Below are 16977 nucleotides of genomic sequence, written 5' to 3' on the forward strand. Positions count from 1 at the left end.
CCTTGATCAGCTTAAACATGCTTTCTATAGGGCCCCCTCAGGGTGGGGGTGGGGCTGGGGCTAAGGAAGAATCTTTTCCCAGTATCTGTCCCATTTCAGCTAGAAAAGATTACTAATTTAGCCCTTAACAAAGTAAGTTCCCTATTTGTCTATTAAAGTACTCACCCTGTTTCCTGGTCACTGGAGACTTCTTCAGTGAAATTAGGGTCCTTGGTCCCACATTGGGCACCAAATGTGATGACCACATTAGCACCCTGGATACCTTAGAATCAACTGGAGTCAGGATAAGCAAAAGTCCTTAGTCTTTATTCTTGTTCTTTAGAGGATTGAATTGAATGGACACAGAATCTCCACGACCTCCTTCTTCCTCGTCTACCACCAAAGTGACCCTGGCTAGTCTTATTCCACCCCTAGTCCTTCTTACAATTCTCTGTATACACCAATTATCGAGCCAGCACAGGATAGTGGGAAGGGCCATTTTCCAAGTATATGCTTATAGAGTATTGTCCATTTGGTAATTAGCCTTAAGTACTCAGTTGTCTGGATCTCAGTGCATAAACTCAAGAGTTTCAGCCCACTACAACCATGAATAATAGGTATGGGGTAGTATGCTCTCACAGCCTCCTGATTCACTTCTCTTTCTTCATATTCCCCATAGGACTCTGCATCATTGAATCTGTGTTTGAAGGAGAGGGGTCAGCCACCCTGATGTCTGCCAACTACCCTGATGGATTCCCGGAAGACGAGCTCATGTCATGGCAATTTGTCATCCCCCCTCACCTCCGAGCCAGCGTCTCTTTCCTCAACTATACCCTTTCCAACTGTGAGAGAAAGGAGGAAAGGGTCGAGTACTTCATCCCAGGATCACTCACTAATCCAGAGGTGTTTCAACTTGGAGATAAGCAGCCCGGGAACATGGCTGGAAATTTCAATCTGTCCTTGCAAGGCTGTGATCAGGATTTCCAAAACCCTGGGGCTCTCCGACTGCTCTTTCAAGTTTTGGTTCAGTACCCTCAGAGTGAAGGCAGTAAGTCAAACTCAGTTCCTCTATTTCTTTCTCCTCTTTCCCTAAATCTGTTGCTCAACTCAGGGTGATGAGTATGAAGAGCAGTTGAAAGCTTCCTTTTCCTGGCTTATCTTGTGTACAATAAGACAGAAATGGTGCAGAATCATGGATTTGTTTTCCTCTTTCTCAACTCTCTGGACCCTTCAAGGGTTTCAGGAAGTAGGTTGCTAGACAATGCACAGTCTCTTGCTGAAATACTATTTCTGCTGCTGTTTTGCTGCAACAACATAAGTAACCTAATTGGCACTGGAGGGAGAACCTCAGGATTGAGTAATGGAAACTGCTTTGAGTGATTCTGAATTCACCGTGATCTTCCTCCTTTCTGAAATAAGGGGATCAGAAAGATGATTTTTAGGGGCTCTTCCAATTCTAATCACCTCCAAGTTCAAAGTTCTGGGAAGATTAGCTTGGAGATTTAGTTTCTTTGGTGCTGGGAGGGGAATTGGGTCAGCCCTTTATGCCCAGGGTGCACACAGTGAGATGGAAGGTGCTAAATCAATTCAAGAAGCAAGTCACAGCACTGAGAAAGTGAGTGTCTGAGGGTTCAGTTATGTTGAGAGGCCTTGTAAATAACCATTTGCTCAGGGTATAGAATGATTTGTCCTGGATGCTGGATCAGTGAAGAATGATGAGACTATTTATTTTACTTATAGTATATTTCCTTAGAGGCAAGAGACAAAATTTTAAAATACACAGATGGGATAATGAGGGGACTTTTTTTTTTTTTTTGCAAGATGTCCAGGCACATATCCAATGGGAATGTAAAAAACACATGGCTATATGCATGGAGAGGGTCAACCAGGAAATATAATTTCTGTGGATCCTTGGATCCCAAGGGAGATGTATTTGTTCAACACTTTGGGCTTTAAGAATTTGATGAGTCTTCAAATTTTAAGAGATTGATGGGGGAAATTGTGTATTTTTTGACAGATGTCTTAAGAAATGGAACCTCAGCTTCTCTGGTCTCTTGATCTGAATTGATACCAGTAATAGTGTTCTAAGTATTCCTCTCAAGCTTGGATTTTTCAGATGGTCACATACAGATTTTCACACGATCTTTTTTCTATTTTGTGTTGACAGTTCTGTAAGCAAAATGCTAAATGGAAAACAGATGTGAAAAGGTTTGGGGGAGGACGTGAGTTTAGATTTTTGATTTATCATCATTAAGCTGAAATTCTCCTGAAAAGGTCTTCCAAGTTTCTTTACACCCTCCAAAATCTTTAAACCTATGCTTTATGTCCAAGATGGATCCAAAATGGATTGCTAAATAGGATATTTGTCTTTTTCTTGGTCTGGACCAAGAATTCTCAGGGTAAAGAACTCTCTCCACTAATGTTAAGTAGGCACTGCTTCTGCACTTAAGAATCTTAAGAGAGAAGCCTGGGAGTACTGAAAGGTTGGCTTGCTTTCCCAGGGTCCCACAGTATGTATGTGTCAAATTTGAACTCAGATCTTCCTGCCTCCAATGCTGCTTCTCAGTCTGCTGAGCTGTACAGCTTCTTTGCTGTAGCTAACATCAAATGTAGGTTTCGTTTTGACCCAAATAAAGGACAGTTAAATGAATAAAGAATTGCCTTCGTAGCAAGGTATGGAGTCCTGGACCTGGAATCAGGGAGATCTGAGTATAAATCCAGGCTTAGACTGGTTGGATGACCCTAGGCTTATCATTTAATCTGTTTGCCTCAGTTTTCGCAGTTGTAAAATGGGGACAGAAGCATCTACCTCACAGAATTGTTGTGAATGTCAAATGAGATATTTGTCCTTCACTTAGCAGCATGCCTGGCATACAGTAGGTGATGAATAAATGCTTGTTCACTTCTTTTCTTCCCCCAGCAAAGGGAATGAGATAGTTTTTATTCTATGACTCTGAGGGTGAAACTAGAGCATCTTAACTTTTTTGTATCATGGATCCTTTGGCAATGGCTGGTAAAGCTGATAGACAAATATTTAAAAATATATAATATACAAAGGATTACAAAAGAAAGCAATCATATTATATTTGTGTTTAGTTTTTTTCAGTCATGTCTGACTCTTTGTGACCCCATTTGGGGTTTTCTTGGCAGAGAAAGAAGAGTGTTTTGCCATTTCCTTCTCCAGCTCATTTTACAGAAGGGGAAACTGAGGCAAACAGAGTTAAGTGACTTGCTCATAATCACACAGTTGGTAAGTGGCTGAAGCAAGATTTGAATTGAAGCCTTCCTAAGGCCAAGCTTGACATTTGTTTACAGCCACCTAGCTGCCCGTACTAAAATGCAGCTACCATTTTTTTAAGTTCATAGAACTGAGGTTAAGAACCTTGAGACAGGGGCAGCTAGATAGTAAAGTGGATAGAACACTAGCCTTAGAGCAAGAGGACCTGAGTTCAAATCCAGTCTTAGACACTTACCACTTCCTAACTGTGTGATCCTAGTAAATCACTTAACCCTACTTGCCTCACTAATAATAATAATAATAATTATTATTATTATTATAAAAAACCTATCTCCAGTTTGGGGCAGGTGAAAGATGAAATGACTGAGGAAACAAAGGTCCAAGGTTTTAAACATATCGGTTTATTAAGCAATGCATGCCAATTGCCTAACAAATTGATACCAGTTGCCTTCCTCAGCTTTGGCACTGGACCCTGGATGCAGGAGGAGACAGATTTTAATAAATTAAAAACAACTAATCAAATAAGGCCAATTAATTAAAGCAAAACATTTTAAACATTAGGTAATCCTATTTGTAGTTGGAGGAAAGATTTGGGACTTTCCAAATTGGGAAAGCGAGAGTAATCACATACAATTCCCTGAAACCAGAAAAATAGGGATCCCCCTCCTCTAAGAAATATGGAAACACTAACTGATTGATCAGTATGGGACCAATTTTTAGATAAAACTTGTGGATTGCTTGAGATGTACAATTGTGAGAAAGTTCTTTGCATCAATCTTGGATCTGACTGCATTTCTGGTCAGTATAACCTGGGTCCTTAATTAACACAAACAATAGGTAGAAGTGTACCAGCTTTCCAGCCATGCAGGGCTAAGTTCAAACAATACAATAAAATTGTTGTCCGCCCCAATCCCTACAATTGAATAAACTCACAAAACAGAATTTGGATTTGACCCAGAACTGAATAGAAAGGGAGTTGAACTAGCTCCAGAATTGAGTCTCAAACTGGAGTCAGTATGATTCAGTCAGTTCTCACAATTAACCACTTGCTGCCCTAATCCCCACAATTCCCTCTAGGTTTCCTAGTTCTGACCCAAATTAGCCTGAGCACTATTGAGAAACTCCCGCTCTGGGTTTTAGAATGAGCAATGTGTGATCTGCCTGAGGTGCTTGGAAATTAGGGAGTAGGTCAGCTGTGAAACCTGTAGGTGAATGTAGTGTGCCTGAAGCTGTCCAAAATGTGCTTGGGTAATGTTAAGGGCTCCATTTCATGCTTGTCATCCCCACTTTTCAAAGTAAATCATGCTGTTGTTAAATGCCCCAGAGTGCACTCTGCTCTCCTGAAAGCAGCCTCGTAGCCTAGTTTCACATCTGGGTGACTCTGAGGCAGTCGCAAAACAATCACTGTTGTCAGGGCTGGGGTTTGTGCCTCTCATTGCCTCTTAGAAGCATCGAGCTCCACACAACCTAGTTCCCTGCAATTTCAGAACTATTTAGAGGGTTTCACCTTATTATGTAATGCAATTATCTGGGAGAGCTCAGAGGTGGCTTGGGTTTTTATATTCTATGTCTTAATATTTTATTATTTAGAAAAAGAGTATTCTAAGACACGCTCCACTGAGACACTATGCTTATACTGAGAGTAGAGAGAACTGGAGATGGAGACTGGAAGACTAGTTTCAAACCCTGCCTCTGATCCAAAGGATCTCTGTGACCCCGAGCAAATCATTTAATCTCTCAGTGTCCCAGGCAACCTAAGACTTTGAGTTATGGATGAGTTACTGATCTGTATTGGTAGAGGGAGTTTTCATATTACTGAAATAATAGGGCAGCCCTCCTTTGCCTCTTCCTTAGAGTAAACTGTGTCTGCTTGATATCTCATCATATGACTTTTTAATAATAATCATTTTGTGGGCTTTATTTATATTACAGAAGGTTGGCCCTTTACATATATTTTTCTCATTTGAGCTCTGCAACAAAAGTTGTTATTTTACAGATGTCACTAAAGCTGAGAGGATTTAAGTGCCTTACCAAGGATCACATAGTGAGGAAGTCTTCCTGACTCCAGGTGGAGACTATCAACTTCTACAGAAGCTATTTTAATTCTACTGTAGATCCTTCATGTTGCTGACACATTGAGCATCACTGTATCCCATCAGCTGACACAGTGAACATCCTCTCAGTGAACATCACTGCCCATCTGTGCCCTGCTAACCTTCTCTGCTTCTATCCTTGTTCTTCCATGACCTCATACCCAGAGGATCTAACCAAGGTGCTGAAAGGCTCGGGCACTCGCGCAGTACTCAAGCAATTTATCTTTTTTCTCATCCTCCACTCCTCATCTCCTTTTCTGATCACATATTTCCTCAAAAACCTCCCTTGTTCTACCTTTGGCATATGAGCCATCCTTAGATGTGTTTTATATACTCATCATATGTCTCTCCATTGCTCTTTGAGTCACCTGGAACTTTAGCCACACAGAAATTGAAAGCCAGGTAGCACGTGGATAGGTTACTGGACCTGAAGTCAAAAAGACCTTTTCAAAGACTTGTTCAAATCCCACCTCAGTCCACATACTAGATGACTACAGGCAAATCAAGTTAAACCTCTTTCTGCCTCAATTTCATCATTTGGAAAGTAGTTATGATAATTGTACCTCCCCCCTCCAAGTCATTGGGAGAATAAAATGAGATCATATTTGCAAAGTAATATTATACATTGTAAATTGTTATATGAATATTATATTTTCATTGTCTTCCTGGTTCTTCTCATGCTTTCCATCAGTTCATGTAAATCTTTCCACATTTTTCTGAAATCATCCTGCTTGTCATTAAAGCACAGTAATATTCCATCACAATCTTATGCCACAGCTTGTTCATCCATCCCCCAGTTGGTGTACATGCTCTCACTTTCCAAATCTTAAGCACCACAAAAAGACCTGCTATAAAATCTTTGTACAAATAGGTCCCTCTCCTTTAAAAAAAAAAAAAATCTTTGAGGGATACAGAGCTAGCAATGGTATTTAGTTATTCTCATTAATACAATGATCCAAGACAATCCCAGAGGACTTATGATGAAATGTGATATTTGCATCCAGAGGAAAAAACTGATATTGTCTGAATACAGATTGAAACATTATTTTTCACTTTCCTTTTTTGTTCAAGTCTTCTTGTACAATATGAATGTTTCACATGATTGTGCATGTGTAACCCATATCAGGTTGCTTATCTTTTCAGGGAGGGAATAGAATTTGAAACTCAAAACTTTTTTTAAAAGTTAAAAAATTGTTTTTAACATGTAATTAACATGTAACAAATTTAATGTGTAAAAACATATAATGTGTCATTTTAACATGAAAAATGTTTTAACATGGGAAATAAAATACTATTTTTAAAAAATTCTTAGGGGAGACCATTGATTATCTTATAGATGTAGGAACTGAAGCCCAGAGAGATTATTAAGTGACTCACCCAAGATCATTCAGGAAGAATCCAGACAGAACCAGGATTTAGACTTGGGTCCCATGACTATGTTCAGCTGGAAGGTTCAACACCATTTCTACAGTACCACATTGGGGAATTTGCAAGAAAGGGAGTATAAGAAAGTATATTGGAACATCAGAAGCAAATTTAGTTTAGTAAATATAGTCTAACACAGTTTCTCCTTTGTGTTCAACTGTTCTGTTCAAGGGCCAACCTCCATTGGTAGGCCCATTGGTACTCTCTTGTTCAGATATATTCAACAGACTGGCTTTCCAACTGTCTGTCATGTCTCGGCAAAAGACATTTTTCAACTGTTTTGTTTTTCCTTTGGAGTTTTTTGGACAGTCTTTTCAGTGACTATGTACCTCATGCCTAGGGCCTAATATGCCCAGAGCTTGATGCAATCAACATATCATCATCCAGAAAAGCAAGCATTTGGGGTGCCTTCCCTTCTGTAGAAATCCTTGGGTAGGACATGCTTTGTGAGGATAGCAGAACTCTTTAGTGAGCATTCATCTTTCTATTTCCTGCTCAACATTAACATTCAGGCTATGGAATAATCATCTTCTGTCACCTTAACATTTGCATGAGATACATTGTGGAGACAACATGTTATAGTAGATAGCATCCTGCGTTCTGAGTCAGGAAGACATGGGCAGTAACCCTGTCTCAGACAAACACCAGCTACGTGTCTTTGGGAGAGTTTTCTCTGTAAAATGAGGGGATTGGATTAGATGGTTGCTATGATTCCCTTCAATCCTAAATCTGTGATCTAAGGGAGAGGAGAGTATACATCACGACCTTGTATTTAATTATTCTTTATTGTTGTTCCATAATTTTAATATAAATTATGACTTTTTAGTCATATTGTATTAATTAGCATTATTCATGATAATAATTTATTATATTATTTAATTCTCACAATAACCTTGAAAAGTAGGTACTATCATCACTATCCCCATTTTACAGGTGAATGTAAGTTAAATGACTTGTCCAGGATCACCAGCTAGTAAGTTTTGAGACTGGTTTTGAACTCATGCCAACCTGGTACTAAGCCCAGTGCTCTGTGCACCATGGTACCACCTAAAATTGTGCTGTGCTCTACCTAGGCACAGGACTACCTATCCCAGGAGGATTCTCAGGGGTCCTCTAGTCCATCTCTTCACTTTACAAATAAGGAAGTGGAGTCAAATAGCCAATAATAACCAAACAATAAACATAGGGAGACTGTGCATTCTCTGAACTTTTGCCAATCATGTGACTTCAAAAATGCAATCTGTGGTGATAAATCACATGTGAAAGCCCACCTCTTGCTTTCTGATTATTTTCACTAAGGATACTCTCAATATATCTATAGATCATTTACACAAAGATCTACAGAGGATAAAAGTTAAGTGACTAGACCCGTGGGTAGATTATGTAGCATCATCATGTACAAAATACAATAGCTAGCAGTGAGTTTCCAATATAAGTTTGCCACAGAAGAGTCTGGTTTCATTATATTTCTGTATACCATAAGAGAAGAAATTCTAAGTCACAGAAAAGTTATTATCCAAACAAAGTAGGGCAGCTATGGGTTAGACAGAGAGAAAATGGCTTTCTTTCTTATACTCCCATGTCACACACTTAAAAGAATTCATACTTGGCTAGGAGTGTTTGAAAATTTCTACACTGTGGAGCTGGAACTCTGTCAGCCCCAATAAATTTGCTTTAGGGTAGCTAGTAGCTTTGAATATGTTCTGTATGACTCCTATGAAACCCCTAAGGTCATTTATGTAATAAAACCAAAAAATGGGGGGGGGGGGAAGGGAATACTACATTCTTTTAAGAGGGAATTTTCATATTGACCAGAATCTATACGAAATATTTAGGGGATTTCACAAATGTTTTATTTAATTTAGCAGAGTTCTTGGCACTTAATAAATGATTTATCTTTATTTTAAAAGTATAGAACTTTCAGATATTGCCAGTATGGGAATCTGTCCAAGGAAAGTACATTATTATTATTACTTTTAAAAGTCAACCTAAGATTAAATCTAGAGCTCTGAAATTGGAATCCATGAACTTAGTCACCAAAGTATAAGAAAAGAAAACCATTTTATTTTTAATATACCTTATTTCCTTTTCAATCCAATGCATTTTATTTTGTACATTTAAAAACATTATTCTGAGAAAGAATCTCTAGGTTTCACTAGACTACTAAAGAGGTCCATGATGCAAAAGGAATAATTCCTAGATTAATAAGCCTATCTTATATATGATATCATTGGCTTGACATGTTTGATTAAGACAAGTATAAAATGAATCCTATAACTGATGTGTACTTGTGCACCACCTTGAAACAAACCGGTGGCCAGTAGATTTTTCAATCGTTGTGCAGTCATAGAGTCTGCAAAAGCACAGATGCAATTCTATTGGAAAGCTGAATGAGGTGAGGGAGAAATACTCTCCCCTCCCATCATTAGATTTTAGTTCCAATCTGCTACATAGCTATTGCCAGGTTTCCATCTCTTAAGTCTTGATGTAATTGGAAGGTACTGATGATATAACCTGATATTTTAAAAGGGATATTTTTTACTCAGCTAATGGCTGACTGGAAATAAAAATCAGAAGGCATTTTCCCCTGATTAATACCTTTTGGAATGCTAATGCAAGTAAGTAACTAAACAGATGGACTGTATCTCGACATGTCTTAGACAGCCTTGTGTCACCTTCAATTTCTAGCCCTACTTTTGGCAGTTTTTCTCCTAGCACTTTTCTCTACCCTAGTTATCAGCTGAGAATTTCAGGCTAAACTTGTACAAAATAGTTATGTGATGGAGTATGGGAGGGTGACTTTTTTTTGGGGGGGAACCTTCTTATTTCTTTGCCCTCAAACTTTCTTTTCTATTGCAAACAGCAAAAGTACAACTTTTATATTAATTTAATTCAGTAAATATTTATTAAAGATTCTACTATGTGCCAGGCACTGTGCTAAGCATTAAGAATACAAAGACAAAAGTCAGTTCCTGCCCTTAAGGAGCTTACATGGGTGGATGTACATCTCTAATAGATGACAATCTAATACTACTTTTCAGTGTACTTTTAATAATGCTGAGTTTTGGAAGTTTTCTAGATTTTCTTCATACGCTGTAAATCACAACTTTTAGAATTAAATTTTCTCTGATTATAAGAATTGTTTATAATTGAAATCTGTGCAAAGAGAAAAGTATAGTCAAGGCCTGTTGTCCCCAGTCCTTAATGTCTCTATCTTAAATGTGCTTGATATCAATAGAAATACAAGATTTAAAGAGGAAGAGGACCATCTTCCCCTCTTTTTTACAGATAGGGAAACTGAGTCCCAGAGAGTTCAATTGATTTGCCCACACACAGATAGGTTTCAAAATCCAGGTCACTTCAAGGCCACACAGTCAGTCCTAAATTTTTAAAAGAACAGTGGCAAAGAATTAGAAATTGCAGGGATGCCCATCAATTGGGGAATGGCTGAACAAGTTGTGATATATAATTGTGATGGGAAACCGCTATGCTATAAGAAATGATGAGCTCAATGATTTTAGAAAAACATGGGAAAACTTGAATGAAGTAATGAAGAGTGAAATGAACAGAATCAAGAATATACAGTATATAGTATACAGTGACAGCAATGTTGTTTTAAGAATGACTTTATGTGAATAAGTAATTTTGCCTATTATAAATACCCAAGTTAGCTATAAAAGAAAATATGAAGAAAGATGTTATCAGCATTCAGAAAAAGACCTGACAAACAGAAGATGTATAGAATAATTTTACACACACACACACACACACTCCTTTGTGTCTATTGGTAGTCATCTCTAGAACGGCAGGGGAGAAGGGAAGGGGCAAAAAAAGGGAAAGTAAGAAATTTACATGATAAATTTGTTGTATATTTGAAAGGAATATGCATAGTAGATTTGCAATTTCATGCACAATCATCTTTTTATTGTATTATGTCATGAAAATGCTTGTTTTATTCCATAAATTTAAAAATATATTTTTTTAAATTTCAAAATCTTTTAACCCTCTGCAGTGTGCCATAAAGTGATTTTAGGCCTACAAGACTAGGTCCAAAATCCAGCCCTGCCACTTAAAGGATCATATTTTTAGAACCATAAAAGACTTTAGAGGAAATCTAGCTCAGTTTCCTCATTTTAATCAAATTTTCATTTTCAATTCAATAGATATTTATTAAGTACCTACTATGTGCCAGACACTGTGCTAAGCACTGAAAATACAAAAAAGGCATAAGACAGTTCCTGCCTTCAAGAAACTTACAATCTAATGAATCTTACAATCAAATATACAATCTAATTTTACACAAGAGCAAAGAAGTGGGTTGCGTGGGGTAGCACAAATAGCTGAGGTAGGATTTGAATTCAGTCTTCCTAGCTCCAACTCCACTGGAGGATGCCATCTCTAGGCTCACATAGGATAAAGGATCATTTGATGCCACAAAACCCTTGAGAATAAACTCCCATTTTATAGATGTGGAAGTAAGTCTTAGAGAAATGAAGTACCTGTTCAGATCACACAGTTGGTTGACATCTACAGCAGAATTCAAGCTCATTTCTTCCCACCTTCAGATCCAGCTCATTCTCCACTGTCCCCTGCAGTCAGCCTTATCATTTCCTTTAGGGGCTATGAATGATTTTTTTTCCATCTCTTTTTTTTTTTTTTTCAGACAAGGTCTACACAGTTAACCTGAGTGACGAAAGAGCCATGTCTCTGAGCATCGAGCCAAGACCTCTCAAGACAAGCCGGCGCTTTGTTCCCGCCTGTTTAATCTGCGAGGGGCCTACAAGATGCAGCTCCAACCTGACCCTGACATCTGGCAACAAATACAAGATTTCTTTCCTTTGTGATGATTTGACCCGCCTGTGGATCATTGCAGAAAAAACAATCAGTAGGACTTATTTTCTCATTCTTGGCATTCTCTGGTTCATTCCTTACCCCTGTAGACTCTAGGCTCTTGGGTTTTATTCCTCCACAATTTTTCCTACTCTGCCTCCCCCCACACTCCCTTTTTTATTTTCTGGCAAAGAGAAGAGAAAGAAAGGGGAGTATCTACCTAAAAATTATGACTTAGGTAATGATTTAATTCGGTAAACACTCATTAAGCACCTTCCTAATATGTGCCAGGAGGCCTGGGACCCAAAATTTAAGTTGACTGACATTTATTAAGCATTGGGAATGAGGCTAACAAAGATGAAAAGCAAATAATTCCTACCCTCAAGGAGCTTATGTTTGATCGTCCTTTCTATTGGGCAGTAGCATGGGCAAAGACAAATCAAGTCAAATGTATATCAAAAAATACGTGTAAAAGTACTAAAACCAGGAGAATAAGGAACAATCTCTTGCTAAACTTGGACATTGAATAAAGCCTTCAGGGGAACTGGCAATGCAGAGGGAGAGCCTTTCAGGCAGGGATGTGACACTATGTATTTGTTAAGAGTTTGCTATGTACGGCGCTTTGCAAAGCACTGGACATACAAAAAAGGCAAAAAGCATAGCCAGAATTATTGGGTATAATGCTGGAAGGAACGGCAGAGGTGATCTAGTCCGTTTTACCTCTGGTCCCATTTTACAGATAAGGAAAGGGAAACTCCAGGTGTAATACAGATAATAAATAGCAAAACTGGAATATGAATCCAGGCCCTCTTATTCCAAATCCATCAGTCTTTCTGTGGCATCCTATTGCAGATAAGTTCAACAAATCAACAGGCATTTATTAATCACCAGAGAACTCTTCTTTACTGAGGTTATGGAAAAGATGAAATGTTATGGATCAAAGCGCAGCTATAACCACTTGGAACTATTCCTGAGTCAGATCCAGTAAGGACTGGGATGGGGAGGGAGGGGAAGCACTGGCACTGAGAGGTAAAGGGTAGTTCCATCACGAGCAGCCCATTCCCTAGAGAACTTTGAGGGATCTGGGGAGGAATGGTAGCAGCTAGATGAGGTAGTAGATTTCAGTTCAAAAAACCTGAGTTCAGATCCTGCCTTAGAAACTTCCTAATTGTATAGCCCTAAGCAAGTTACCCACTGTAAGTCTCAATTTCCTCATCTGCAAAATAGAGTAATAGTAGCACCTACTATACAGGGTTATTAGGAGGATCAAATGAAATAGGTGCAAACCTTAAAGCACTATAAAAAATAACTATATATTTTATGCTAAGCCCTGAGAAAGAAAGTTACCCCGTCCTTCTACACACACATATTTTCCTTCTCTCTCTCTCTCTCTCTCTCTCTCTTCTCTCTCTCTCTCTCTCTCTCTCTCTCTCTATATATATATATATATATATATATATATATATATATATATATATATATATCCCTCTCTCTCCCTTTCCCTCTCCTCCCTCTCTCTTTTTCCCTCTCTCTTTCTCCCTCTCTCTCACTCTACTTATCGCTCTTTCTCTCTCTTTCTCCCTCCCTCTCTCTCCTTCTCTTTTTCTCCTCTCTTTCTCCATCTCTCTCTCTCCCTCTCCCTCTCTCTCTCTCTCTCTCCCCACCTTCTCCCTCCCTCTTTCTTTCTCTCTCTCTCTCTTTCTCCCTCTCTCTCTCTCTCACTCACTCTACTTATCTCTCCCTATCTCTCTCCCTCTCTCTCCTTCTCTTACACTTCACTACACCCCCTGGAAATAAGACCTCTTTCTTCCTATACCAGTGACAAATTTGAATGGGAGATTAAGCAGAGCATAAAAACCTAGTAAAAGGAAGAAAGAATGAAAAGAGATTGTGAACAGAGGGAAAAGTTACAATTCTTGCCTTGGTTACTTGCAGCTGACTTGGAAACTCTAGTCGAGTTCCCTCTTGTAATAATATTCTGTCACCAGTTCAAATGATTGCCCTATTACTGGAGAACGGCATCCTATGTAAGTGATACACACAGCAACCTGCACCTAGTTGTGTGCAGTGATTACGTACCTTAGTCATGGCCATAATCTTCAGCCATTGCTTGCTTAACCAGCATTTGTCATCAGGACCTGAGTTATGGTCATTCATCTTTGTGGGGTGTATTGATTTTTATCTTTAAAAGAGGGGAGCTCTTACACCTGCCATAAAGAGGAAAAACATTATCCGAAGCTCATGTTCTTTAGCACTGATTGGCTGTCAGATACGGCCCTGTTGTGCAGCTCTGGGGTGAGACCTACGGATTCTCCAATATGGCGGTGTTCAAAAAGTAGTCACCTATGCAGGGACCTGCATTCCTGTCCAGGCTCCGTTCCTGTGTTGCTAACAATGCTGTTCTCAGATAAGGGTCTTTAACTCCTCTCAGGGTCAGACGCCTCATGTATAGAGTGAGGGAATGGATGTTGGAAAGAAGAGCTCTAGGTTTACAAGATTCACTCTCATCGCTCATCTTTTGACCAGGTCCTATGCGATGAATGAGATGGTGAATTCTTAGGTCATAAGAATTAATCACTATGGATGAGCAGTGAATATATAATGTGCTCTGGGGCAAAAATAAAGCTTGTGTTTTAGATGGACTCTATAGTAATAGAATGGTCTCAAAGCCATGGACCTGACCTTGAGACATCTTAGGACTGGTCTGAAAGATTTCAACAGGTCCAAACTTGGATGGGAAAACATCTAACTGCAATGTAATGATTTTTCTTCAGTTATTTCAAAACAGTATTCTAAGAAGGGATTCAGTCTGCCTGAGAGGTCCGATAATATTTTTTTTTTAAAGTGAAGAACCTTTGCCTTAGAGAAATGAAACTGATGAATTTCCAAAAACAGTTTTTAGAAAATGGAGTCACAGAATTTTAGAGCTGGGATCTCCCATTTCCTACTGCCTCTTGGACATCTCTGCTTGGATATCCCACTAAAAGACAGCATGTCCCAAACTAAATTCATCATCCTCCTTCCTTAAAACCTGTATACTTCTTATAACAAACTTATCAATCAATTGGCATTTAAGTGCCTACTGTATGTCGTCTTGGATGATGGCTTCTCCCTCTGTTTTCAACCACTTTCCAAGACCTGTTTCTCGTTGAGTCTCCTGGATTATAGGTCTGACCTATCAGGCCCTTCATTTCCACTCACATGTCTTCTATCCTATTACCTCTTACCTGGATTCCTTGCCTCTGTTCCTTTCATTTCACTGCCATCATAATCTTCTTAAAGAACAGGGCTAATCTTGTCACTCCTCTGCTTCAGAACTTGAGTCTGATATTCAAGGTCTTCCACACCTTCTCATTTTGCCCTTTGTACTTTCACAAGGATTGAACTTGTTGGCCACACCTTCTCCATTACTGTAGTTCAGCCTTTTCAAGAACAACTTAGATACTACCCTCCGATTTACATTTTCCTTCCCTCACCTTTTCCCTCTGGATAAAAACAGTCTCTCCCTTATTGTATTTTGTCGAGATCTTTCCTATGCCCTAATCATCTCCTTCTAGGCTTCCTATTTATTTCTGGGCCTGTCACATTCCCCCAATGCAATTATAAATTACCTTGATTGAAGCATGTGTCATTTTTTATTTTTCTCTCCCTTGCATAGAAGAGGGGATTAATAAATGTGTTAAATCATTTGCTTTAATTTGACAAAACTTTAATTCACACCCCTCTTTGAGGGAATTTGAGGGAATTGGAACCCACTATAGTTAACTTACTGATCCAGGATCATACTCAGTTAAATGACTACATTATTACTCAAACCTAAATTTCTCACAAAGACTGAAAAAGACCCAAGGTTTTACTCTACTGAATTCTGATATTTAATTACTTTCTGATTCTTTCCCTATTCTATGATTTTAATATCTAAGAGGAAGAGCCACCCCTTAAAATATCTTTGAGTAATTTTAGTCTATTTAATATATTAACATATTAGCAATTTAATATTTAATATGAGTTCTATAAGAAAAGAGATTACTTGTTTTTTTTAAAAATCTGTATCTCTGTCTAGCACAGTGCCTGGTACACAGTTGGTGCTTAATTTATGCTTGTCTGATTGGATGATATTCTCTCCTGATTTGTACAGGTTGTACAGACATCGGATACTGTAGCAGGAAGAACTACCAACTTCTGGTCCCCAATGACATCATCCAGCTGCCCGTTGAGCTACATGACTACACGTGGAAGCTGCTTGTTCCCAAAGACAAAATAAGCCTCCAGATGACCCCTGCCCAAAAGCTTCAGCAGCACACTCACGACAAGAATTGTGAGACCACGTTTAGTTACATGCTATCCAGCGCTGTCCAAGGCCAGAACCTCCATTTTGGTTCCTTTTGCCCTGGGGGATCAATTGAAAAGATTCAAGTGAAAACCAACATCTCGGTGGTTCTGAGAACATTCTCACCAGGGTTCTCCAATGAGTCTTTCAGACAGGGGATGAATGTGACTTTTCTACCTTCTCTCAAAGGTGAGATGCTTTTCTGGGCTCCCCTTAGACACAATAGTCCTTGACCCTTTCCTTAAAAAGAAAATATCAGGGAAATGGGATGGTTCAGTGGGCTGGGAAAAAAGTAAACTGCTCCTTTCTTCCCTGCAGATGAAGGCGTCTTCACTGTGACCCCAGACTCCAAAGCCAAAGTTTACTTGCGGACTCCTAACTGGGACCGGGGGCTGCCCCCTTTAACCTCAGTGTCCTGGAACATCTCAGTCCCCCCCAATCAAGTGGCCCGCCTGACGTTCTCCAAGGAGCGGATGGGAGTGTCCTGTGAGACGGGCCGGGCCTTCATGATCATCCAGGAGCAGAAGGCAAAGGCCGAAGAGATCGTCAGTCGGGATGACGAGCCGCTGCCCAAGCCGAGAGACTTACATCACAACTTCTGGGTCAACATTTCCAACTGCAGCCCAATGCATGGCAAACAGCTAAATCTTCAGTTCTGTGTGTCTCTTACTCCAAGGAAGATGGGTGAGTCAGCCGTTGTTTTATTTACATTATGGGTACGGTGATGGGACAGTGGAACGGGGATGGAAAGCCACTCATTTATCCATGGATTATGTCCATGAAACACGCGCTCCAATGAGCTCCTTGACTGATTTCTTATTAAGAGAGACAAGACAGGCAGTTGCTTGGCTCAGTGGAGAGAGCACTGGACCTAGAGTCAGGAGCACCTGAATTCACATCCTGCCTCAGACACTTATTGGCAAGGTGGGCAATTACTCAACTTCTCAGTCTCAATTTCCTTGTCAGTAAATGTACCTATTGGGGCATCTAGGTGATGTAGTGGAGAGAGCACCAGCCTTGAAATCAGGAGGATTTGAGTTCAAATCTGGTCTCAGACACTTTACATTCCCAGCTGTGTGACC

The 16977-nt window shown here is 39.4% G+C and overlaps 1 protein-coding gene across 1 annotated transcript in view; it reads left to right on the forward strand.

Moving 5' to 3' along the window:
- Positions 1-16977, forward strand: part of CDCP1 (CUB domain containing protein 1) — a 74004-nt gene that overhangs the window by 41940 nt on the left and 15087 nt on the right. The window contains exons 4-7 of the mRNA XM_051961080.1: positions 659-1027; positions 11399-11620; positions 15704-16084; positions 16214-16579. Coding sequence (XP_051817040.1) covers positions 659-1027; positions 11399-11620; positions 15704-16084; positions 16214-16579 — 1338 coding nt within the window. The remainder of the gene's footprint in view (positions 1-658; positions 1028-11398; positions 11621-15703; positions 16085-16213; positions 16580-16977) is intronic.

Source organism: Antechinus flavipes, chromosome 5 (assembly GCF_016432865.1).
Source record: "Antechinus flavipes isolate AdamAnt ecotype Samford, QLD, Australia chromosome 5, AdamAnt_v2, whole genome shotgun sequence".
Taxonomy (NCBI): Eukaryota; Metazoa; Chordata; class Mammalia; order Dasyuromorphia; family Dasyuridae; genus Antechinus; species Antechinus flavipes.